Source organism: Engystomops pustulosus, chromosome 1 (genome assembly GCF_040894005.1).
Source record: "Engystomops pustulosus chromosome 1, aEngPut4.maternal, whole genome shotgun sequence".
In the NCBI taxonomy this organism is placed as follows: domain Eukaryota; kingdom Metazoa; phylum Chordata; class Amphibia; order Anura; family Leptodactylidae; genus Engystomops; species Engystomops pustulosus.
In genome coordinates this window covers 77836498-77863200 of record NC_092411.1, presented here as the reverse complement: position 1 = coordinate 77863200, position 26703 = coordinate 77836498, and the positions used below count along the sequence as shown (strand labels likewise).

The following is a 26703-nucleotide window of genomic DNA, read 5'->3' as shown; positions in this document are numbered from 1 at the left end:
GAACAATTCATATGTCTGGACTGGGGTCAGCTGTCAGGATTGCTTTACTAGATGGGCTACGAGTTACATGATGTTTAAATCTCCATTTATCAAAAATTTTGTAACCCGACTGCCTACAACAGGGAATTGGGCGTTTTTGAACAGGACAAAATGGGGTACATTTACCAACAATAGTGCAAACAGTACAAATACGGCGCCCCCTGCACTGCTCAGACAGAGTGCACTACTTTTTAACATGGGGTGTGCAACACAATTCTGCCGGACTTTGCATTTTAAATGTTGTGCACTGTCCAAATGAGCACCGGAACACCCCCTAATTTTTGTCGCATGATAACTAGGAGGCACAAAAGGGTCGCAGGCACTTATTAAATACCTGTGCAAGCAGTTTGCACTAAAAAGAATGTGCAAAGTCCGACAGAAAACTGGCGCACGCCCTTAGTAAATGTGGGCCAATGTGTTTTATGGAAGCAAGGAGAAGTGCGCTATGCATTACAGATAAGTTACAAAGGAAATCTCACCCACTGTAATATTATAATAATCTTCATATAGTGCCATAATATTTCATAGCACTTTACAAATCATACTTATGACATCATTTTAGTACTACGGTTCTCTGGTTTAATTACGGAATTCTCCTAAATTTGTTTTTATTTCCCTACAAACACACAGATGCAGTAAAAAAGTTACCACTTACGGGCAAATTATTTTAAAATTTAAAATAGATAATCTCCACATTCAGACATGGGGACACACCTGCATGCTTTTAAAAAAAAAATGGTAATTTTATATCAATTCTAGGGGAAGTGTGGGGGTGGGCGATTTTAATTCTTACAGGTATACACTACCTGCCCTGTACGGAATTTCTAGGTCAGAGTAACTACCTCAGGACAAGGCCACCTGCACACAAATGCACTCAGTCTGTGGAAACAGTATACTGGTCGGATGTCCAAGGGCCAAGCACAGTGCAGTGGATGGGAATTCTTGCATCATAGAGAAGTATACTGCAAGGAGTCCAGCATGATGCAAGCACTGTGCTTGGGCCAGGAGTCTAAGCAGCACACAGGTCCGTTTCAACACACCAAGCATGTGGTATTGTGGATGAAGCAGAAGGGTCGATTCATTGTTTAGCAACTGCTCAGAGGCAGTTATAAGGTGGAAGGAACCTTCTGCTTCTAACTTCAACCACTATATATGTTGGTAATGTGGAAAGGACTGCAATGGAAGGAGAGTTTGACATATGTGCACTGCGTTTGTACAAACCCCTGGAGTCTTCTGTAGAAGGGTAGGATGTACTGCTCCAGGCCTAGTTGTGACATCAATGGTGTTAGAAGTCTGTTGTGGGTAAAGAAAGAAAAAAAAAAAAAAAAGGAAAAGGTCAATTTATGCAGATTCACAAATATGCCCAAAGACTAATTTGCAAGTTAAACTATTTCATTACTTTTACTAAAAAGACAGAAATAATATACCAAGGATCTCACCTTAGGCTGAAAAGCTCCCTGAAGAGAACTAAATGGACCTGAATGTGGAAGCATTGTGGGCATTCCGGGCATAGGAGAAGTATATGATGGGAAGAACTGTAAGGAAATAGAAAATATTTTTAAATGACAGATAAAATGTTCATCAGTGGAAATGTGAAGAGCAGAATCAAAGCAGATGAAGTAAAAACATGGAAGTTTAGTCATTCATTCATTACTGTGCTTGTATGAAGCATTTTTGGTTATGTTGTACCATTTATTTTTAAATGTTCATATTTTAGCTTACGGCCAGTATTGAAATATAAAACATAATGCAATTTTTTTCACATTAAGTGACTGAATAATCATATAAAAAATGAACATGCGTCAAAATTGTCTCATTAAAAGGACAATTAATATATACAACTTATATGTAATATAAGGATTATTAAAAGCTAACAAAAATCCTTAAAAAATGTTAAATTCGATTGTACAAAAAATCCTTCTTTATAAAGATGGAGTAACCATGTTAAACAGTAGCATATTACGCTATAAAAAAGTGCCACATATGCACAATATAACCACACGCATACAAATTGCACATTGATCATTCATGTTTGATTCCAGGATTAACCAGGTTTTACTTGTGTATGAATCTATTTACCAAAAGTGGTTTCAAGAAACATTAACTCTTTATGGTTACGTAAATTTTGTGTGTATATAAAGTATTATATACATGGATATGTGGTATAACACAAGAAAATGTATGTGGAAACTTCCTATACTAGGACTATGCTACAAATAACATTTTGATATCCAGCTTAGAACAGTGCTTATTAGGATGCCCCAAAAAACTGGCTATACTTTGACTAAAATATTTTCTATTGTGGAAAATTTGTCAATGTCCATGTCAAAGTAAAAATCTTTGAAATTTCAGGCTCATTCGTAATAACAAATTCATTTTTTTGAAGGTCTGTGTGTAAACTGCATTGTCTGGACTGAATACAGCGAGTCACCTATATTCTGTATCAAACAAATGTGATGAGATTTTCCTATAAAAGCAGCGAGTATGGTGGCCACTGCAGGAGTAGGGAACAGATATGCTCAGCATTGCAATGTACAGAGGTTTAGGCCTTGACAGTAGGAGAGGCAGTTTACAAAATCCCAGACACTCTATAGCAGTGATGGCGAACCTTTTAGTGGCTGAGTGCCCAAACTGCATTCCAAAACCCCCCTTATTTATTGCAAGGTGCCAACCAAAAATTAAAACAGTAACTTATTGCTCCCTGTTCCTCAACGACGTTTGATCATATTGGCCGTCTCAGGACAAGATGGAAAATCTGCATCATTTTAGCTTCATTCCAGTGTCTCTCTGTACACAGAGAATTGTGGGGCAGCAGAAGGTCCTCCAAAGATAATTCAGCCCTGTCTACTCATTCTTTCTCTTCCTACAGTCCCAAGTAGCGAAGTTATTATCACTTTAATATATGACTGAAAGCAGCATCTTTTAAGTTGCTTGGAACTGCAGAAAGATTCTCTGAGTCCTGTCTGGTGTGCTGGGGCAATGGCCCAGGTGCCCACAGAAAGGGCTCTGAGTGCCGCCTCTGGCACCCGTGCCATAGGTTCGCCACCACTGCTCTATAGTGTAGAGCAGTGGTGGCGAACCTATGGCAGTGGTGCCAGAGGCAGCACTCAGAGCCCTCTCTGTGGGCACCTGGGCCATTGCCCCAGCATGAAGTTCACCAGACAGGACTCAAAGAATCTTACTACAGAATCTTCCTACAATAATAATAGGCGAGTTTGCCTTCCTCCTTTCAACTGCTTTGGTGTCTTTAGGAGGCTGAACGATTGAAAGTTGTCAAAGAACAAGGAGAAATAAATTGCTGTGCTGACACTTTGCTATAAATAATTGGGTTTTGGTTTAAGTTTGGGCACTCCGGCTCTAAAAGGTTCGCCATCACTGGTGTAGAGGCTTTAGGTACAAGTACTACAGACTACTATAAAAAAAACAATTCACTCACGCTGGTATGTCGAAAATAAGGGCTGTCTAACTTGGGAGCGTACTTGTCGAACTAAAATGAAAGAGAAAACAATAGCAAATGGGTAACAAGGCAATAGCATTTATCTTCAGCATATGTAGGTACCAACAGTGATCAATAAATACAGATCATATCCACCATTGACTGTAACCCATATCCCAATAAACCAACTCTGACAGAGCTTCATGGGGAACATTCAAGGATACATCTCCCTCACTTAAATACACCTCTAAGCAAAACAATATATTACACACTTGGAAATAATTTACCAATATACATTTACAAGTTGCATAAATCAAATATATGCCCAAAAAAAAAAAAAAAGTGTGTCACTGAAGGAAAACCATGAAAAATAACCACTTCCCTCCAACCACTTGAATTCACTTGTGGTCTAGAAAGTCACTGAATAACAATGGTCTATAAATGAAACTTATTGAGAAGAAGAACCTGCATAGCTACATTTGTAAGGCAAATAAACAACACGACAAGTGACATTTGTAAAAGTTAGTACATCTCCTATGGAAAGACGTGTTAATGTTGTGCAAGTGGTAAATCTGATCCAAGACCAGACATCATGTGCAGAAACAAGGTAGCCATTCCAAATCGACCAGATTTCCCCAGCAATAAAGCAAGTGGAGGGGGAGGGAAGTGGGTTTGGACTTTGGTGCTCTACTTATCCTCACATTTCGAGCTGGGGTACGCACCATGGGGGGTGCATTTGGCGGCATAAGCTGCGTCGGGGGTAGGCTGGATGTGAAGGGGGTAAATGTGTGCTGGTGCGTGTGTTGGTGCGTGTGTTGGTGCTGGTGAAATTCCGCCCTCAGCAGCGGCACAGAGCTAAGGGGGGCACCGGCACGGTCCGAAGTCTGAACCAGAAAACGATTATTCAGCTCCTGCCTGAGAAGTTCATGATCTATAAGAGACAGAAAGACAAAAAAACACAAAGGCCCATCGGCCCATCAGTTTCCCCAAAGTAAAAGTAGGAAAAAGCGCAGATATTCACCTGGCATTCCCTGTTTCTGCAGGTCATGCTGTGGTGGTTTTCTACATGAGGACTCATTGGTGGAGGTAAGAGAGATGCCTGTGACAAAGTACCAATCAGAATCCCCGAATGAGGCTGGCAATACATGATTGGTTGGTTGAATGATATCAACAGGCTGGTATCTAAAGACAAGAAAGAACACCATGAGTCATCTCAGGAGAAAACACAATGGGGCTTTTTATAAAGCAGTATAACAAGCCACCCCCCATTTACTTCTAACCCTCCTCCCAAATAATGGTCTGGACAGTGGGACTATCCTGGCCAAAATCATTACATAAATTTAGGGAATTGGTGCTAATTAATAAAGTACCAAACAACAAAGAAACAAAAAGGTGAAACATGTTTTAATTTACAAGTAAAAACATGCAAAGCATTCTTCCATTCACTTCTCTATACGAGCCATATTTGTCTAAATAGGTCATTGAAAACAACCTCTTCAGATTATTCTATTTTATTGTATCATATATGAAATTTAAAAGGGGTATACTGCGATTTACTAGATCTGACATTCTACACCCCATCAATCAGTTTATTCGCAGGCCTGTGACATCAAATCCATCCATCACATGGCCCCGTGTGCAGCTCATTCCCGAAGGTTTTCCAAGTTCACGGACCAAGGTTTATTTCTCATAAACCTCTACACCTTACGGTTAATGATCGTGTACAGCCCCCAGGAGACTGAAGAGCAAGGTCTTAAGGCAAACACATTTTCTTATGTGGCATTAGTTTAATGTATTACCCAATACCCATTGAAATCTATTTGGCTATAGTTGCAGTTGTGCATTGTGGGTGCAATGGTAAACAACCTCCTAATCATCAATGAGATTTCCAGTCTAGGGTCAGGCCGAAGATGGGTCACAGTATTTTTTCCCCACAAATGAGTTTTTCTGCTTGTGGAAAAAAACTGCACATTGTGGAAATCAAAGTAGGATTCATAACACAGAAAATTCTGTGTCAAAATATGTCCATGTGAACACACCCCAAAAGTAGAACTGAAGCAGTAGTGAGACGGTGTTTAGTAGTTGTCTAGTAGTAGTCATGTAGTTGTTTAGAAGTATTTTTTCAATCCAGTATAGCTTCTATGCAATGCAAACAATTAATCTTATATACCAAACAGTATTTTTCAGATTGGCCCTGTTGCCTATCGTCATTTAAATTTAAAAAAAACACCTCTCAGTTGCTACATGAGAACCAGTGGGAGTCAAGTGAACCTCATAATTTTGCCTAATCTCTCTATCATCTTACACTGCAATCATACAGTAGTATAATTATACTCACCCGAATATCCTGCTCCAGCAGGGTGGCCGGGAATTACAAGGCCATTAGTGGGTAAAGATGGTGGTGGCGGCAGTGCAGGAGGGGTTGCAAACATGGCCGGATGGTGCTGAGTTTGAGATCTGATAGCAAAGTGCGAGGTAGCAAGGTTGGGTATGGAGAGGGGCAGACCCGGTCCGGCAGGGTGATGAGGAGGAAGATGGGGGGAAGATGGCAGGTGCTTGGGGAGGCCAATGCTTGCTGCGCTGCTAGCACTACTGCTCCGGCTGCATAACAAGCGACAACAGAAAAAAAAAATTCAGTATTTGCAATAATATTTTAAAGGTCATCACAACATCAAAGGTTATGAAAAAATATTTCTATACGATTATATTTCTATGTAGAAACCTCAAATGAACAGAACATTTGGCTTGGTATCAGTTTCATTCTTTTTTACCTGATGCTGGTGATCGGGTTGAGCTGCTGATGTATAGGGTAACTTAGGTGTGAAGGGATATGATTTTGAGTTCGAAGTTCTGGGGGTAACAACTGAGGTTGAGACAAAGGCCGCGACTGTGGACGAGGTTGGGGTTGTGGTGTAAGCCGTGGTGGAGCAGGAGCCACAAGGGTTGGCTCTTTCTTTGCTAGAGGGCTGGCCCGAGTACTCGAGGCTGGCGTGGATGAGGCAGACGTGACTATAGCAGCAGGAGGTGGTTGTGGACTATGCACAGGAGGAATATATGGAACTTCTGTGTTCAGCTCTTGGCTGCGCTCCAGCCCAGATACTTTAGGTAGACAAGTTGTTTGTGACTCCGTCTTGTCATTCAAAAGTGCACCTAAGAACACAAATATATAAGTTTAAACTGCTAAAGAAAAATGAATGATAATGCTGAAAAGTTATAGCAAAACAAGCACCCATATATTCCTTATTTTAAAAGGCTGGTAAAACCACACACATCGATAAACCTTATTTGAAATGCCACCAAAAATATAAACGCTATTGGCTAATATGATTGGGGGAGTTGGGAGTGACAATAATTGACATCTGTGTTATGGTGGCCAGGACAGAATAAAGTACGATATATATGATGAAAATAGGTAAAAAAAAAACAAAAAAAAACAATGCATAGTCTACAGTAATATTTGACAAAAAAAATTAAAACATTCATATGAAATATGTATGTATGCCACAAAGATCGTGGACAATAAGAGAAACACAACAACTGCACCCTTATAACAGCTATCACTGTCCATTTCCTCTTTTCGGCTGCCTTGATTGTTAAGGTAATTAGAGAAACAAGGGCCTGGTGATTTTAGCTGTAAGAACGCCATGGGCCTAGCAAGCTCCAAAGAGGAGTCAAGAAGGTCTGACAGCCACTAAACCTAAACTTGCTCAGTCTTCGATCACTTTGACACAACTTTAGATGTTATAAGGCAGGAAACAACTCAATGGCGTTAAACTGTATGCCATTAACTCATGCAGGTATATACCTAAATTTACACATAAGCTTACAAGAATATTTTTAGAGCATTCTAAAACTTTAGAAAAGAAAAGCAAAGAAATACCTAAACCCACAACAATTACTCGCCCATGTTGAACAATAAATACATAATTTGTAGTACAACCCATATGTATCACATGGTTATGACAGAAGCAACTAGTCCCTGCCACAGCTCAGGCTTTATATTACATTACTTGAAGACAAGATTTCAGCACAGATATCAGCAAGATATCACACAAGTTGACAGACAACATTAAAGTGTTGTCATAGGGCCGCCAAAAATGCTCAAATAGAGCCTTTATTAAATTTGAGCAAGATGGAATTTGGCCAACATCGGTTGCAGATTTCCCATTGCATAAAACTAGCAGTGGATTTTCCAGATTTCCACAGCAGTAAAAACCAACTGGCAAAAGAAAAAAAAACAAATAAAAAGTATGGTACTCTGGTGGTGTCCATAGGGGCTCTAAATTATAACATAGCCACTATTCAAAGTCACTGAACATAAATCTGTACCACACATAACATGGTATAACAAGTTCACGCCCTGAAATGGCCTGTCTCACACAACCCTTTTGTGGTTGTGGGAAAAAGGGGTGCATGGCACAGGCAGTGCAGGGAGGTGCGAGATTCATCAAGAACAAGCACCACAAATTCCGAATCTGGCGTCCTCTGCACAGGAAAACTGCACAAATTCTTAATAAATGTGCCCCATTGTGTACACAGTGTGTGTTCACACATTTCCCATGAAGCCTCGCACATCAAGCTGTGTGAAGTGAAGTCATCCTCCCTCTAAGCTCTTGCAGTGAGGCATAGTCAATAAACACACACCTTACACCCAACAAAATCTGCTTTTACCTCCACTCCAGCAGGTCTGAATACAGCACTTCCTGCCCAGCCTCCCTGTTTGTCAGTGTATACAGCTATTATATAATATAGGGCAGTGGTGGCGAACCTATGGCACTGGTGCCAGAGGCGGCACTCGGAGCCCTCTCTGTGGGCACCCAGGCCATCACCCCAGCATGAAGTTCACCAGACAGAACTCAAAGAATCTTCCTACAATGATAGGTGAATTTGCCCTCCTCCTTTCAACTGCGTTGGTGTCCTTGGGAGGCTGAAGGATTGAAAGTTGTCAATGAACAAGGAGAATAAATTACTGCTTAAATTGCTGCGCTGTCACTTTGTAATAAATACGTGGCTTTTGGTTAAAGTTTGTGCACTAAGGCTCAAAAAGGTTCGCCATCACTGATATAGGGTATATATACACAGAGTAACAGCAAATCTTCTGCCTGTACTCTCCCTGCTGTAGTACAGTAGTGTGCCTACAGTAAACTATTCTCTCCTGCAAATCTATATTAACCTAAATTTACAGACTGTTTTAAGGCAAGAAAACCTCGCATTGCATTCTTAGCACAATACGACTGCCATATTTCATGGCATACTCCACGGAGCCCCTCTGAAGACCCAGCACCCCTGCTTTTCAGCAGAGACTTTGGGGATTGAGCACCTGCGGTGTGAGGCTGATGGCCAGGACAAGCTGCAGACAGAGATAAATTGATGGAGGCAGCTAAGCAGCACGTCAGGGGACAGGGAGAAGATGCTTTGGGGTAGCGGAAACATCTGAGACTGTGTATATATATCTCCATACCGTGAAAGCCTGTGACAGCCTGAGCCACATGAGGACTCCTCTGACAGCTACATACAGGGATTTATCCCTTCCAGGGCCATAGGCATTAGATTAAGTAGATTGAGGAAATCTGGCTCCTTCAGCTAGATCTGATCCACAGAAGTAAACAACTCATGAAATGTGTTTCTGCCGCGCTCAGGAGACTCTAAATCATTAACCCTATTACAAGAGCGGCATCCCGGTGATCCATAATGTTCTGTCTACACAGGTTAAATGATGTGGCACCACTCACATGTAGCCATCAGTGGACTCCGTAATGCAGGGGTTACCAGGGAATAAACCACAGCAAAGTATAGAAAGAGCAGGGCTGGGCGGCTGTCACTTACTATTCACATTGATTGTAATCTAGCCCTCTGAGTGAGTTATTAATCACAGCAATTAAATCATGAACACGGCCCGGCTGCACATATTGAGCTCCTACCAACAAATCGATAGCAGCAAAACCTCCTGAAGCAATTACTGCTCACTGTAATGCGGCTGCCTATTATTTAGAGCATAGACGGAAGCAGGAATACTGCATACATTTCACTATTAAGTCCTGTCTACCAATGATCATTGTGTAAAATACTGCACAGAAGTGTGGACCCGTATGTGTCACTGGTCACAGCACTGGAATAATAGGCTACAATAGCTTAAAAAGAGACACAATGACAGAATGACAAAGAACAAGTGCACATGATGGTGGAAACGCGTCCAAAACATGAAGCCATCATTTACTAGGCCGCAGACTATATACATGTAATATGAATGATGGCAGCCGTCTACTAGCCAATGGAAGGGAATCCATACAGGTTACACTTACTGAATATGTCAATGGGATCACATTTGTCTCTGGAATACACTGCACTAGTGGATGCACAACAGGATTTTTCTCATGCTATTGTTACATTATTTCTATTAGTACAGAAAAACATGGCTTTATTTTTCTTCCAAAAACAATATGACAGTGTCCATAGGCTGTTCCATAAGCTCAGCTCCATAAAGCGAAAGGTAGAGGAGCAGGAATATCATCCCATACAACCTGTGGACAGACACATCATTGATTGGTGGAAAGCAGCCATAACTTTTTCGTTTTGGACAACTGCAACACTATATCAATGTATTAATGATCACATTACAAGTGATAAAACATATGCAACTAATTACCGACCTGCATTAATTCATGGAAACTTCTGTGTATTAAATGGGAATCGGTCAGCCTTTTTAGCCCATACAAGGCTGTTAGGTAGGAGCTCTTAGGAGATGTGTAACCATGTGAAAAATGTGACATTGTAGCTGGATTCAGAGCACTCTGGTGCACTCCTATTTGCGATTTCTTCACTGAACACATCACAGTTCCTCTCTCTTAAGTAACTGCTGTAGTATTCAAACAGAAGCTGCTACAGCAGGGGGATGAGCTGTGTGGCAGTACATTGAAGTGCTCTAACACACCAGGGACCCCAAGTGCTCTTAATCAAGCTACTATTGTAATATACATGCATTTTTCACAGTCCTGCTCCTGTGAACACCACACACAAAGAAGGTATGTTTACACGCATTTCCACAGCTTCTGACAAATTCCCTTCACCTACAAATGTAAAAATTCTGCCAAAGAATGAAAGTATTTTTACCCTCAATTCTAGGGTAAAATGCTAAATGCTAGATCAGGTAATAGCTACTGCTCCCCCCCCTCTCTGCTATGCCGTGTGTAATACAAATTCAGAAATGGAGGAGGAAATAAGCTGCTACTGGGTACCTCTGTAGAGAAATGATTTCCAATGCAACAAACAGATCGGGCACATTGAATTTCAACAATCTGATCCATCTTTAAACCACCCCCCCCCCACACCTGCTGATGAGCTAAAGCAAGACATTCTCCTTCTATCCCTACACAAATGGGGGAGGAGATCCAGCAGAAATCGGGGGCTTTAACTATGTATACTTCCAGCTGACACATCAACCCACAATCAGTTACTATGACTTGATTGAACCATAATCCGTTACTATTAGCATTCGCTTAAATTAAAATAATATTCAAACACCAAAACACGTTTTATGTTCTATAGGAAAATGGGAGGGGGGGGGGGGGCAATTAGTGTTAATCATTGATGAATTGTTCACATAATAGGTCGTTCTGCTTCTACTGGGGAAATACAAGACAATTGTGACCACAATGAAGGTTTGCAACCTGAAAACCTGGAGGAGATAAGATACCAGTTGCTAATTAAGACCCTTGATTTGTATGGCAAGTGTCCCATACATCCTGTTCCCATGGAAACACAGTCTAGCAGTGCAAGCAGTCAAGATGGTTTAACCTCTTCACTACTATACAATGCGATACATGTGGAGGTCTGCTCTGCCTAAAAGGAATATATACATAGGCTGGCGAACATGTGCACAATTTATTTCATTTTTCCATTTTACTTTCAAATGCACATTAGAGATCACACTTAAAGCGGTCACACAATGTCCACAATTTCTGGAAAGACTGTATGTTGTGGGCAAGGTATAAAGTGACCAATATCAGTAAGAATGGGTGCGGTTTGTTGCCATTGGAGAAATAAACATTTAAGAAATAGTGATGCATCCCTAGTAGGGTGTCTCTGCTCTTCTTTATTTCTTAAGTCTTGTTTGGTGAGCAATAATGTAGGGAATATACTACTTGGACAACAGAAGAACGCAGGGTAATATGTAACTACTGCAACCTGCTGAACCGGACGGGCCATTATCTCCCGGGTATTGAAGCAATGTCCTTTCATAGGCAGAGCAAGGTTTGGCACTTCTGAAAACAACACTAATCTGAAAATCAATAAGGTTCCTGCTGCCTGGGATACTGCGGAGAGGGATTAGCATTGCTCATCATTCTCTTATTGACTAATTCTTAGAGACAAGGAGGGAGCGGGGCCAGGAGCTGCGGCTTTCGTCAATGAAGTACAGATTGTAGCCATAGAATTTCTGTAAGAGGCGGCAACATGTTTAAGCAACAAGGCGGAACAGAATTTGGAACCCGAGCCCTAACAGAATTGACATCCTATACAGGACAAAGAGACAAACATACACATCTTTACGCATTAGTATTCTGGATCACTTTGTGGAGATTATTATGAGTTAATACTTGTGTCTAGGAAAACCCAATACAGACTGTGACATTTTTATGCAGTCAGCCCTAGTTTCCTCATTTACTTCAATCGTTCCTCAGAGTATTTGCGAAGCTTTGTAAAGGCATTGCAAACGCTGGGGTATCATTTATCGAGTGTTTGCAAGTTATGCTTTTTGACGCCAGCATATATAAGGCCTTGCAGTGAAATAAATTGGATTTTCATAGAACAGGCCGTATCAGGTTTAAGGACGACAAAAATAGAGCTGGTCTAGAAAACAATAAGATGCCAGCAATGCCATCACAGTGTAAAGTGCAAAAAGAAGCCCTTCTAGTGAAATTCAGCATATAGATATGAATGGTGTGTTTAGGGAAAGAGTTCACTTCTAATGTGGGTGGAAACGCTCCTCCCATCCCTGGGTCTTCCAAGTTTATTAAGTTCAAAGAGAACTCTTTGACCCCAGGATCAATGCCTGACCTGTGAAGGGAAGCAGCTACAACACAAACATAGCCTCTGCTGTGTGTGGGGGCTGCAGGACATTCAAGGACGATCATATGACCACTTGTTACAGAATCGTTGGTTGAAAGCCAACTCCCCAAAATACTATGTGTGTCCACTCCACCGAAGAACCCTAATTTAACTTCATCTCCAGAGAATAACTTCATTTAGTAACAACTAAAAAAGTATAAAAGCATCAGCCACTACATTGCAATAAGAAAACCAAAAGAGGTTTTGATAATTACACACAATAAACAGGACTAGGATTTGCATGAAACTTGTTAAAAGTAAATTAGATTGAGGCATTCTTACCTGTGGTCGCGGCTGGGGAGAAGAGGATCTCAGAGCCAACATTGGAGGCCTAACAAAAGAAAATGAAGGAGTTACACATCAGAGTTCACGACATGCAATGAATTCATTTTAGGTAATTCACAGATTTCATTGGTAAAATACAAGATTAGGACAAGATTCACGCTTTAATTGGTAAAGTTTTGTTCTAAAAAGAAAAACAAAGGCTGCTGTGTGCAGCTGCTGTTTTATTGTTGGCCTCAAGGGTGCAACATTGAGCTATCAAACAGAAGACAATTAGCAATGGTGAAATATTAACCTGATGGGAGTTGTTCTACAACATTGTGTGTATAGTGCTGCAGCTCCCCAACCAAAACACAGAACACAAGGGAAATTGATACAGAATAATTATTGTATGGCTTCCGTGGTAATAGGTAGAAATGGCACTTTAGGTTGCATGTGTATTGTCTCCACTTAATAGTGTTGTAGAGTGGTTACTAGAAACGTACAATAATGGCTATGTGGTAGGTCGATTAATCCCTCAAGGACACCTTAGAGGACCTACAGTAAGAACACTACTCAGTTCTCCCATTAAGGTTTTTTTTAATGCCAAACTTATCAATAACCCCAATTATTCCAATTTTCTCTTTCCCCTTCTAATCAAGTTTTTAATTTCATTTATAAAAAATGGTTTTATCAAGGACATAACAAAATTATAGAAGAAAAAGTAGAAGCAGTGCAACACTAGGTCTGTGAGTTACTTCCACTTAGATGTGGCTGAAAAACTAGATCAGAACATAGTCTATTGGCACAAGGGTCATTGTTTTTAGTGTGTGTAGTAGGTATTGTACAACTACGTATTGGAACCCTGCATTTGCACACCCATTTATATCACAATGTTTCAAGTCGGCCACGACCTTTGAATCACATTCCAAAACGCTATCAAGAGGCCACATGTGAAATTAGCCTAAACGCAAGACTGCACCCTGATGAAATAGGAAGCCCCACGATATTTCAGGTCGAAAAGCAATACTAGTGAAAGTCCAGATCTGCTCAGGGGAACAGTGTGCAGTCAAATTTCCCAGAAGACATTGATCATTAATTTGCTCTTCTGGGTTTGGCTACAAGAAGCTGAAGTCAATAAGTAAACATCGGCACCAACGGAGTACCAGACAGGACTTGGCAAGAAACTTCCCAGCACACTCTTGGCAAAGACATGGAATATAAAATCAAAGACAAGCACAGAAGATGATGTAGTAGATATTCAGCAATAAAACTTTAGATAAGATTTTAAGTTGTAGAGGATATTAAAAACAAGAACAGCAGAACGTATAGCGAGCATTAAAAATAAAGACAAAAATGCATGGGGGGGGGGGGGGGGCTAAACAATTTCTTCAAGTACATGGAGGAGATCATGTTTCTTTGGTATAGAGAAGGTTTATCAACTGGCCCTTGGAGGCGATTGGAGGAAAACAACTCCTCCAAAGGGAAGTCTCATGGATTTTGCATCTTATTTGTAGATTTCCTTGTTGTATGAATTCCATATATTTACATTTATGTTTTTGGTATCGTTTTTTCCTTTTTGATCTCTTTTTTTCTGTTTTGTATGAATAACTTGTATTGGGGCTATGATGTAAAGATGCACCAATGGCACACATGTGTTTTTGAGTTTTTTTTAATATCATGCGTAAGGCTCTGTTGAGCTGAAACGCGTTGGTCTCTCCTACCTTTCCTGCCATGATGCATACAAAGAAAATTTTAAACGGATGCATAAAGAAATCTTTTTTACTTTGATGTGCTGTTTTTTCCTAAAAGTATTACTACCACCTATGTACATTTCCAGAATTATACAGAAAGTTGATTGGTACTACGATGGGATCTCTTAATTTGGTCTGACACACCTAACAGGGACTAGATGATAACGTACGGCACAGGGCTGCATTAATTTCAAAACATTTTATGGATCGGTGCCCAGCTATTATTTTAATGGAATCAACCTACTGTTCCGTTAAAAAGTAGAGTATGTCTTAGTGGGAACGATTTCTCACGGATAACTCAGGCTATAAAGATCCTGACAAATGGAGGAGGCCAGAATGGAGCAAATCGGCCAGGGAGAAAGAAACCCGGAAGAAACAGCCGGGAATATACTTGGTGTTGTGTATATCTAGTCTAAAGGAAAAATATATTGATCAACAAAATATAGAACATTCACAAAACATGACAAATCACGTACAAGAGTAAAAACCTGTGATATGTACTTATTTCTTACAAATTGCAAACATCTGAATGTGGATTTTGAGTTTATGAAAAATATATTCATATTTTTCTAAATAAATCTAAAAGTACCCCAGTTTTTTCAGTCACTGGAGCAGTACACAGTAATAGCATTTTATATAATTTACAGAGTACAGTGAAAAGGAAATTCCTCTCAGTTCAATGCAGCAATTAATATTACTGCTTAGACGTCTCCAGTGACCTTATAACATATAGCAGCTGTCACGTTCTATCATGGCTGTCTCTCCCCTGCCTGTACAAATTAACACCCTAACCGTGCCACATGGGAGCCGATTAATCATGGGGGGGACCGAGCAGACACCACCAAATAAATAAAAGAGCTCCAACAACAGAGGAAGAAATAGCCATAGGACAAACAGAAGGTTCCTAATCCATGCATAACCGCCCCCTCAAAATTACACACTGTATTGAAATAAAAAAAAACACAATTGGAAAAAAAAAACTAATAAAAAAAAAATCTATACAGCCAAACACAGTGCAGTTACATAGACAACTAACCTATGTTATTGCCATTAAATAATACAATCTATTGTGGGGCAACCATTAAGCAGCCGAGGCTGTGTTTTCAGTATGGATTTATATGGCATTAAAAATGTCAGTGCTTTAAAAGAAACATATGGGTTTATAAGCTTCAGTTATAAGAATTGACTCAATGCAAATGTTTTTTGCAATTGCATGCATTAAAAATTCAGATTGGCAGCGTTTCCAAGTGCATTTTGAGCAAATCTGAACAGTGCAGACTCCTGAAAAACCAAGCCCTTTTCCTTAAAAATCAGTAAATCCAGTGTCAACCTGTAAATGCCATAAAGAGATCTGGCAAGAGATCATGAAGTTAAAAGAAACAAAAAAAAGAGCCAGTAAGTTTTCTGATGAGAAATTCCCCAGAAAATGTGTAAACCGTATATCAATAGTGTTCTGTTGAATGCCTGTAGCACAAATATGTCATATAATCTGTCCACTGTATAGTAAACGGGGAATAAGGAAATTTTTCTGATTCTTCGGTCCCAGGACACTTAATAAAAGGCGTTTTGGACGCGCAGAAGATCAGAGTTGGAAGGAAATGTGCAGGATCCATTACAGAAGGGTCCAAATCCAGCACTGGCCCCTTTCCCACTGCTTATCCCAAGTTCAGTTTAAGCCCTGACAACTTTCCAGCTCTTGCCCTCTGTATTATATGCATAAGATTATCCCTTTCTTCCTTCTGCAAAATGTCACCAATTTAGTTTAGCCTGGGGGCCCATTGAAAGTTTTACCTCTAATTCGGGGAAAGGCATTTTTCAAGCTGTTACCACTTAACTGTACTGATACAGTCACTCGGGAGACTCAATATTGTTTACACATCCTGCTCAGTGGAATAAAGTAGTGTTGCCAGAACTCTGCCTGAGCTGTGAAGGAGACGTTTGCTCTCTGTTTTATGAGATTTCCTCAATTTGTGGCTGTCTCAACGGTCGTAAAAACAGCTGTAAATCAAAAGAGCTCCACAAAATTGCAATAACAAGCATAGAACTGTGCTGCGTGGAGCATAACTGCAGGCAGCAGGAGGTGGAAGGCACCGGCTGATTTAATACCAGGTGCGAGAAATTCTTGGCAATGCTGGCCGAGGTGCAGCGTTAGTGATGGATGCCCACCGAAGAATCTGTGCCAGCTAGAAAAGGATGGGGCCTTGTCTCAGCATCCAAAACACCATGTTGTAAGCCTCCTTCCACCACCCTGTCACAGTAAGGTCTTGTTTCAAGGGCTAGTCTTAGACAAATAACTGGGAAAGTCATAACACTGTTTAAGGCATTAGCAGGAGCTGTGCACCGAGCAACAGAACATGATTATTCTCTTGGCCCCAGACCCAATGGCTTTAGCAGATTTCCATCCATGAGGCTTTGGAATTCTGTTAAAGATAAAGATCCTCATAAGCTGAAGTGAGGTCTAGACAAATCATCCCCAGTTATTACCTTGCTGCTTCCTTCTACATAGTGGAAAAGGTCTGTAAATCACAGTAGAGATAACATTGGAAAGTGCTTTGCAGCCATCCATCCCGATACACAGGAAAGATCGCTTCAGCAGTGGCAACAACAAAAAAGATGTGGCAGCTAAAATCCAACTATACGATCAGCACCATCCGCAGTCTGTGGCAGAGTTGGGAAGCCACCATGGCATACAATGATTGTCTCATCTTCAAAATGGTCACATTTAGCCAATATACATCAAACAACTGCAACTTAAGCATTGCAGTGACAATCCCATAGACACATGGGGGAAATAAAAACTCTTTCTGCTGCCGATTTAGGATCCGCAGCAAATAAGACACGTTACTGCTACAGAAATCAGCCACTGAAATTCAAAGGTTAAGCTCCTTTGCCCTACTGTAAAATTGCAGCATTATATGCATCAGAAACATCACAGTGGCTGATTTCAGATGGTTTCTGATGCTTGCGGTATGGCTGTGGGATTAGCTCTTTGATTAGTTCTGCAGCCATTCCTTAATGTGTGCCGCCCAAATCTGCTGTTTTTAGGCAATAAACATATTGCTGGATATCAACAAGCACAAATCACTCCTGATGATATGTCCCCATTAACATAAACACTGAGAACAAATGCGGTGGTTTATAGATTTCTATTATAAATCATATTAATAGAATTTTGCAGAAAAAAACTGAAACAATAATTCTTTGCACTGGATTTATAACACTGCTCTGCTCTTTATGATGTTCTCCATGCTGCTCTAAGTGGGAAAGATCCAGTAGAAGGATCACTGTATTAGATAGACTTAAACCATTAGGATCAAGAAAAACAGAGCCCAAAGAGAAGTAAACTGGTATAGGAGGACACGTGTAATGACAGGTAAAAACTTTTTGCAACAATTGCAAGGAGGTCAGCATTCTTCTGCAACTGGCAAAGGTTCCCCACAATATTGGCACCACCACCCGCACATACACAAAACTGCTGTGTTTGGCATGTTCATTTTTGTGGCAACACACTCTCAAGAAGACCTATGAAACTATGGAAGACATATGTTTAAAATAATAGACACATCTAAAGCCAAAAAGATCCCCGTGGCTATAGGAGGATCTAGAAGGGAGGTTCCATTCAGGCGTCATTCATGTTGCAGGATAAAAAGGTCCTCCATGTAGGTTTCTTTCCTTTTATCTTTGACACAATGAAGTCCCAGACATGGATGTAGGCTTAAGACAAATGTAGAAGTTGACAATTCCAAGGCAAGGCACACAGGTTTCAGGCTGGGTCATTTTATATACATTCAGATCTAACAGTTGTAGGGAATGTTATGCTGCCCATAATGTAAAGGAGCATTTTATCAATTATCTTTAAATCGGCTTCAATTAGATCGTCTCCATCACATGCAGAAAAATAACATTTGCTGGAACCGGCAGCAGGGGGGTATGGAGCATGCAGTGGAAGCAGTTGGCATTTTGCAGTATGTGGCATATAATACAGATGGCTCAGTTTCCCCTTGTTGTGCTCGCTACTCTCCTTTGCAGGATGTGAATTCGCATGAATGTGCGTGTCTGTGCCAGTGCACCTGTGACAATAGAGGCCTGGACTGCGGGCAGCTCCAGCACTACACGCTGCCAGCCTCCATGCTTTACTTGTTTTACATTCAGATCCAGTAAATAATGTCACACAAGAGTGACAGATGAGCAACAGAACTTAGTCACTGTTAAGTCAATTACACCTAATATGCAAAATTGCTGTCATATGAGCAAGTGATGTAAAACTGAAAACCACATATGGATGTAACATTTCCCATTAATGTGGATTGCACAAGTCATATTTAAGCAGCATGAATGTTCGTATGACCCAACCAGAGGGGGCTGCGAGTCAAAAATGATTAAAAACCAGAATGAGTTTAGACCCCCAATAATTTTATTTGATTGCCAAATTGAATTTGTAATATTGTGCAGCATCTAGGCTACAGTATCCAACATTCATTGTTTATATATTTCTATACATATGAAAGGATAAACCCTACTTCTGGTTCATAATAAAAATACACATGGGAAGATGCAAGAAAACAATCTCGTAAGTGTGACTGGGATTTCTACTACTTCCATTAGAAGGGATTGGTCCCTTTCCAGAGCACCTTAAAATTTTTTCCAAGGATATGCGGTTTCATTTTTGACTCAAAAACTAGGTCACACATAAAAATCTGTGCTAAAATCACCTAGCCGGGCCACTAAAGAAAAAAACAGAGCTGTGTTTTTGTCTCCAGTTGAGAATAACCGATTTGCAATTAGTGGCTTACCTATGAATATGTCATCATCCTTATATACATATAACGTTTATACAGTACACAGCAGCCACCATGTGACAGGATGTATAATTCACAATATAGAAGTTCCAATTAGCTCCTGGGGAAAAACTACCTGCTAATGATTTGCCCCGGTCCGATATTGCCGCAATACCACAGCACAGTGCTGAATGGGTTAAGTAATGGATTTGAACTGAAAACCAAGCCCATAGTGCAAGGAAATCATATCAAGGATTCCAACTGGGCTAGAAAATGAGCTTCTCAATTTTCTTTCAGCTTCACAAGAAAGGATAAACATCTCGCCTAATGTAACTGCCTAAGTGCTGGAAGTGACTGGATTCAAGATTTTTATTCTCTACCGTAGTCATGTAAGTCATTCAAAATCTGGAGGCCCTAAGGTTTAAGAATGCAGAAAAATGAGAGTGGATGGAAAACACGAACGCTCATTTCATATGCACGGACCATCAAATACATATGTCCCTATATAGACATATACATCAAAAGAAAGCCATTAATACTGCAATATAATAGATGGGTCACAGTCAATCACCACCAGGAGATGAAGAAGAATCGGAGAATAGATCCTTCCCCAAATCAAATTTCCTTTCTATATATAAATGAGCCTAGACCAACACAATATACAGAGAGTTTTCCTCTGGATAGAAGGTTGTTCTCCCTTACACTCTTATTCTTAAACACCACCAACACTGAAAGAAACCCTATATTTGGTCAAGGGATGAAGACGAAGCGGCCAGTAATGGATGTGCCTGAAAGCTTTGTAAAACCAGTAGTGTCCTACACATGGTCTGGGCACAGAGCTTACAGTAGAATGGATAAAGGTTTAGTCGCTTAGGTGATCAAGAAAAATCCACAACCACCCTTTAACTTTTAATTAAGCGGGTATAGCACTCGAGAGCCTCTGTGCAGCTCTTATGCAGAGCTAACAATCTCCGTAGGCAAAGAAGAACAGGACGCTTATCCACCATGTGACCTCTTCTGGGTGTGATTTTTCTATCTTCCTGTGATGTCACGACCTGACTATGAGCACTCCATAACATGGTGCCAGGCATCACAGGTCGGGCTGTGAAGGACTGGAGCAAGAGGCGTACCAGCTCTGTGCCTGCACACAAAATATATACTATATCATCCAGCAGGAGGTAGCTGAAATGATCTGCTTCCCAGGCTACTTGTCAGCAATGTGCAGAGAGGTAGAACAAGCAGCTGACGCAGGAAATAGTCTGGGACTCACGTAAGGAGTAGGGACTGCAAGAGTTAGGAAGAGAGGGGATTGAAGTTCAGACATTAGTGCAAAGCTTCATGGGAATTGTAGCCTCAAACATGCCCTGCAACAGATTTTTTTCTGATCTCAAATTCAAATGTAAAAGATTTATTGAATAAACGTAAACAAATTCATCCAGACCATTTTGGCATGCATTAAATGTTTAAGTCCGTGTAAAAATGTATTCCAGGTAGATCTTAAGCATCACTTACGCTCCATAATACGGTTTAGCGTACGAGTCAGCTGACCTTTATTTTTCACCTGTACCATACATTCTAACATATGCACATGCTTTACTTCAGTATAGACTGACTGCTCTGAGCTGTTGTGATTTGCAGGGTTATAGTTCCAGATTAGGCTTCCCTGCACAAACTTTGTACAGAGGTAGATCAGGCCCCATAGCAGCTGCTATGGTTCTGTCAGGGGGCCCCAGCATCTGAGGTAATGGGTGTGATTTTGGTGTGTGGTATTGTATGTATGTATGAATTTGCTGCATGTGTGGACACATGTAATGTGCATATGGCATTGTATGTGTGTATATGCTGTATGTTTGTATATATGGTGTGCAAATGCTGTATGTGCAAGTATACAAATATATAATATATAAGGGGAAAAGGGGCCCCTTGCAGATGTCTCCCAGTTATGCCTCTCGTTGTCAGCCCGTGAAAATGGACCTGTATTATTGGCTCAATCCCACAGGGTCGCACATTGCAAAGACTGGAAGTCCTTGCATCATACAGAAACATCATGCAGGAACTACTCGTTTGCCAGCCAGCCTGCAGCCTGGGGTGAACGCAGTCATCTGCAGCCAGCCTAACAGCGAAGTGTCCATTCCAAAATTACATAAAATATCAAACTTTGAAGTAAATTCACTACTCTATACCGGATTTTTAAACATTAAATTTTGTTTTATAGTTCGCAAGATAATTCTTGAAAAAAAAAAATGCTCCGAGCAAAAATTTGTAGGTATCGCAATACACAAGATCGTCAAATTATTTGTGGAAAAGTTTTGTAAGACGCACTGTTCTCTCTTTGAAACATTGCCTGGTGCTTCCCAAACACTGCATGCACAATCAATCAATAAAACAGGATCCGTGTTAGGACTGCTGGAAGCTGCAGATTTTCAGACTGAAGAAAACTCCCTCAGAGATGAAAGAATGGAGGCCTGGGCTAATCTCTCTGATTCTGCTCTGCATGGTGGCTTCCTCTGACAGGAGTAGATTGCAGCACGCTGTGATGGGAGCAAAGTCAAATGCCCTCAGTCTCCACGGGAGATGGCCGTCCTGCTGAAACATTCAATGGCTGCATCAGCTCAAGCGTGTAAAGTGGTCCTGAGCCATGCTGGGAACATAGGAATAGGGGACAGGGGTAGAAGGAGCATCACATTGGTGGGCGCCATGCAGACATTCTGACCAATTAACACTTGTAAAGCAGGGGGGTATTGTCTCAGGACCTCAAACTCTACCTTGCCCTGATGGACTTCATGACAGTATAGGTACAATATACAAGTCATAGAAAGACTTCTGGTTGTTTGACCTGGCCCTGTGCTCTTTGGCATCACTGTAATAAATATGCCTGCAGTGCGCAGACAGGATATGCTAGTATACAGTCCTGTCCACACATTGAAGGTCTTCTCCATCCGGCTGCATTATCAGTCTCCCTGGGTGGCTGTTCCACCCCAGTTGCACACAAAATAATTTTTTTGCTTCCCTGCTAGTCAGTGCCTTTTCTATCCTAGCCATGCAGCGGGAATGCGAAGTGCTGCCAGGGGTGATTCCTCCTCATGTGCACAAGTGAGCTACACGTTTCATAAAAGTTTCACCAAAGAGCCATCATGTTTTTATAATAATAATGGACCCCAGCTTTCTGCAATGTGTAAGTAATGCCACCCAAATACAGTCTATGGGGGTCACATATTTAGGCCTCATGCACACAAACTGATAAAACTGCTGTATACATGGCTGTATTTAGGTGTAGCGTATGGCCATCCATTTTAATGGTCGTTTTGTGCAACGTACAGCACAGTGAGCGAGATGTAAAAACAAAATATAGAGAATGTCCACAGAATAGGAATGTATAAAATACGCGTTGCATAAATGCTGCATATAGTTTTGCATGGTATGATGCCATGTATAAGTAGAGGGAGACCGGAGCCAGTGCATTCTGTCAGCCCTATATACAGCGGTGACCAAAATACAGCTGTATATACAGAACAGCAAAAACATACAGCCATGTGCATGAGGCCGACCATTATCCTCCTCTTACTACTACTATTGCAGAAATCATTGACACAAAAGGGAAGAAAACAAGTAAATTAGATCTCAGTGCTGGTGCGGTCTCCAGGCTGCAGTTTCATCTGTTTCCTGTCATCCGCACAATAATTTTTGCACCATTATTGTCCTTGTTAATGAGCATGCGAGTCAGACAGCTCAAACAGATCGTATTTTTTTATCTTCTCCCTCCCAGCGCCTCCGTCTTATGTCACATCTCAGGAGGACAATCTGGCAGCAGAATCCACAAATTATGCTTCCATGCAACATAAGGGGACACAGGATGGGCTTTAGACAATGGTTTGGAAGTACAATATATTTTAGAGAAGTCGAATATAAAACATACAATATAATTTGTGCAAAGTTGCTAGATACAAAGGATGGAAAGCTCTTGTATGCAGTGGTTACCCTAGAATAAAGCATACCTGTCATTTCATTTAGCTGTGCAAAACATGCCATCATGTGCATGCATTCAACATATGTGATTATATATCTGCTATTTTGCTTCAGTTGGAAGAAACTAGACTCATGTCTTTTCTTCGCTACATAAAGAGAAAAAAAAAGAAGACCAAGCTTTGCCTTCCACCATCAAAAGCAGCAGCAGCATGGAGGACATAATACAGCAGTAATCAATGCAGCATAAGGTGCAACTGTATGATAGTATGTACAAATCTACTCACATTCTACAACATGCTAACCAATGACAGGACTGTATATGTGGGGATATATGCCCGTTCAGTTTATTAGAATATAAAAATATAATTGGTAACTTCAATATAACAGGTTCGCTTTTGCAACCATCATTTTTGTCTAAAATTCAATGTAAAGCAAAATAGCCTTACCTGACGGCGTTGTGTTTTGTACTAACAGCACCATCTATACTGTTAGTGACCCGTGTAGATAGTAGGTAGTCTTGCTGGACTACTCGGAGGACTACAATGTACATTTGTAGTCTGTTACCATAGAGACACAGATCTACATAATATCAGTGGGCACAAAACAGAACTTCAAAGTTTTTTTTCCAAATGTATAGGGACAATAAAAAGAAATGGGTTGTCGGTATCTTCTAGATTTGCTTCTTCTGAGTATTCTCGAGCAAATCTCTTCATAATCTGCCTTTCGGATATTGTACAACACAGTCAAACCTTCAGCGATGGTTCTGGAGAATGGTCATGCATAATGCAAGGGCTTTACACAGCAGATTTCAAATCCAGAAGCAAAAAATGCACTTTTTTTTACTTAATGCTAAGCAATGCGGTCTGTTAGAGAGAGGAACAGGTGCAGAACCCTAACAAGAGTGAAACATTCCAGTCAGGAGGCCTCAGAGGATCTCTCCATGCTACTTCCACTTTGGCGCTTCACAACCTTGCTTAATCTGCATGATACAGCCTCAAAGTTAAACTGCACAGATGTTCAGCAATCTGTACTAGTGATAATTGCTCTAATATGGAGCAGATAACAGTTATCTGCTAATAGGGAGGAATCTTCCTGTCACTGGGCAATAATCACTGTTATTGGGTTGCCAGTTTTAATTTTCACCCTGCTATACAGTAAGAGGGAAGCCAATTATAAAAAAATATATAAGCAGTGGAAAAATCAATAGATCTTTATAGTCACAGCCAGTCACTGTAAGAGCCATATAAATGAACAAGGGTTTACCTACAGGAAAGACTTCAGTTTTCATTAACAAACTTTACAGCCAAGGATCCTGAAATTTAATTTTTTTTCAGCAAAAAAAAAAAAAAAAGGTTTTTTTGAATAACTGGCAAAGAAAACATGTATTTCTCTTAGCTTGCACGTTGTAAACATGATGGGGGAGATTTATTTAGCATAATCTTTACCAAAAAGAAATAATAGGCCTTGGTCTTCACAGGTCAAGACATGGTCAGGTCTTAATCCCACATCATGTCATTAGGCTTCTTGTAGGTCATGCTTGATGTCAAGGGAGCTGCCTTACAATGTAGCTAAAAGAAGGTGTGCTTATCCCATCCTTGAAAACTTTGCATATTTTCCCAGAATCCCCTGCAGCATCCATAGCTATAAGACTACACACGTCTACATGGTGGCCTTAATTGTCAGTCTCCATAAGGAGAAATCTTTCTTCCTGACCCAGGTCAAGACATAATCTATGACTTGTATGAAAAGGGGTGTAGCTTACTGGGAAGTGACACAGGTTACGGTGTGACAACGCACCAAATTATGGTGGTGACACGTTATAATATGCGGTATAGACAAAATATCTATAGTCAAGAGTCAGTGTTCTCCTTATTGCATCTGGGAAACATATTTGCATATATTTTTAAGTAATCGTAAATCTGCCAAAATGTCTCTGTATGAATTGCAATGTAATGGCCACAGCTATCTCAACATATAAATGCTTAATACAAATACATTTGTCAAATGTAAGCTTTTAAGTGGAATACACGCAAGAAGAAATTGCAGTTTCTGTATAATGCTTGTGGTCTTTAAAGAAAAAAAAAAAGCCAAAAGCCAGGCAGATTATGTATTTGTGTAAATAGATAAAATAACACAAAAAAAGCCCAAAACAGATAAAATCATATGTGCTCATTTTGGAAAGTATGTCATCCCAGATGCTTCGTGCTGCTTGGATTGCGTCCCGGACTTTAACCCTCCTGGTGCAGTGAGGTGAATGATGTTCCTTTGCGAGATACCCTGGGGCTTTAGCCTGTAACTGGATAATGATCTCCATTCCATTTGAGGATCGTTTGTTCCAGTAGATTTATCCAGGACAAAGAAAGGGGAAGGCAAACCAATGCAAGCAATTCACTGCTGTCACTGACTTTGCTTGACACAGGAACATCAATAAAACACATAGCCACTGGAAAGATCACAGGGTTTCCTAAGAAAGGGCTTCAAAACCTAGGTTACAGTGACTGGGAATGAGTCAAGATAGTGGGATAACGCAATTCATCAGAACCCACTCCAGGTATTAAGAAGGCTTTCATCTTGGGAGAAGCTGGCATGGGATTTAGCTACCTGGGTCAATCTGACAGCATCAGTCGCATGCACACCAGTCACATAAGGCCAAGGACTGCACTGCATACATGCACAGGAACAAGCTGTACAGTCTTTGGTTCATCAGCACCATATGCATTACCCCAAAGATTAAACCCAGCTGTCTTTGACAGGAATTTCTTTTAAAAGCCAATCCCCAGCAGAATAACATCAGGTCCCCATTAAAAAGACATAATCATATTAAAAGAACATTTCACTCACTATTGTATCCTCTGCTGATCTGGCACGTCAATGACCAATGCTACAGGACATAGACTTCAAAACCCAACACCCACCCACCATGAAGACAGACTATCTATACGAATATCTACCCCATAGGCCATCAATATTAGATAGGCTTTGTTAATACTTTACACCATTGCTTCTATGTAGATTGCACTGATGAAATAAATCTATGCAAAAGATTGAAATACGAGGAAAAAAAGGTTGAATTGAAAAGAATAAAGAGTAACATTCAATACCTGTGTATTCATTAGTGGGCATTTAAAGGGGTATTCACATCTGGGCATTGACATTTAATTTAATCTGCCATATGCAGACATTACTTCAATTCAAAAAATGCATCTGTGTGAGGATAATTTCTCATAAATGCAGCCAGGTTGTTCTTGAGAAACAACATTGTTGTCTTTGGATACGAACACCACTGGAGGTGCACAAAGAAACAAATAGTTTTTCCCTATCAAATGGCTGGAAGTAACTGCATGTCCCACATCCATACTGTGGT

General features: G+C 40.5%; 1 protein-coding gene across 15 annotated transcripts in view; it reads right to left on the bottom strand.

Moving 5' to 3' along the window:
- Window positions 1–26703, bottom strand: part of FBRSL1 (fibrosin like 1) — a 305906-nt gene that overhangs the window by 10043 nt on the left and 269160 nt on the right. For 13 of the 15 annotated variants that reach the window (XM_072144436.1, XM_072144440.1, XM_072144439.1 and 10 more), the window contains 7 exons: window positions 12863–12911; window positions 6247–6625; window positions 5814–6076; window positions 4177–4406; window positions 3476–3526; window positions 1479–1574; window positions 1261–1332 (listed from right to left, as the gene is read on the bottom strand). In XM_072144436.1, coding sequence (XP_072000537.1) covers window positions 1261–1332; window positions 1479–1574; window positions 3476–3526; window positions 4177–4406; window positions 5814–6076; window positions 6247–6625; window positions 12863–12911 — 1140 coding nt within the window. Of the gene's footprint in view, window positions 1–1260; window positions 1333–1478; window positions 1575–3475; window positions 3527–4176; window positions 4407–4496; window positions 4658–5813; window positions 6077–6246; window positions 6626–12862; window positions 12912–26703 lie in introns of all 15 variants that reach the window. The other 2 variants (XM_072144442.1, XM_072144444.1) reach the window with 2 other exon arrangements.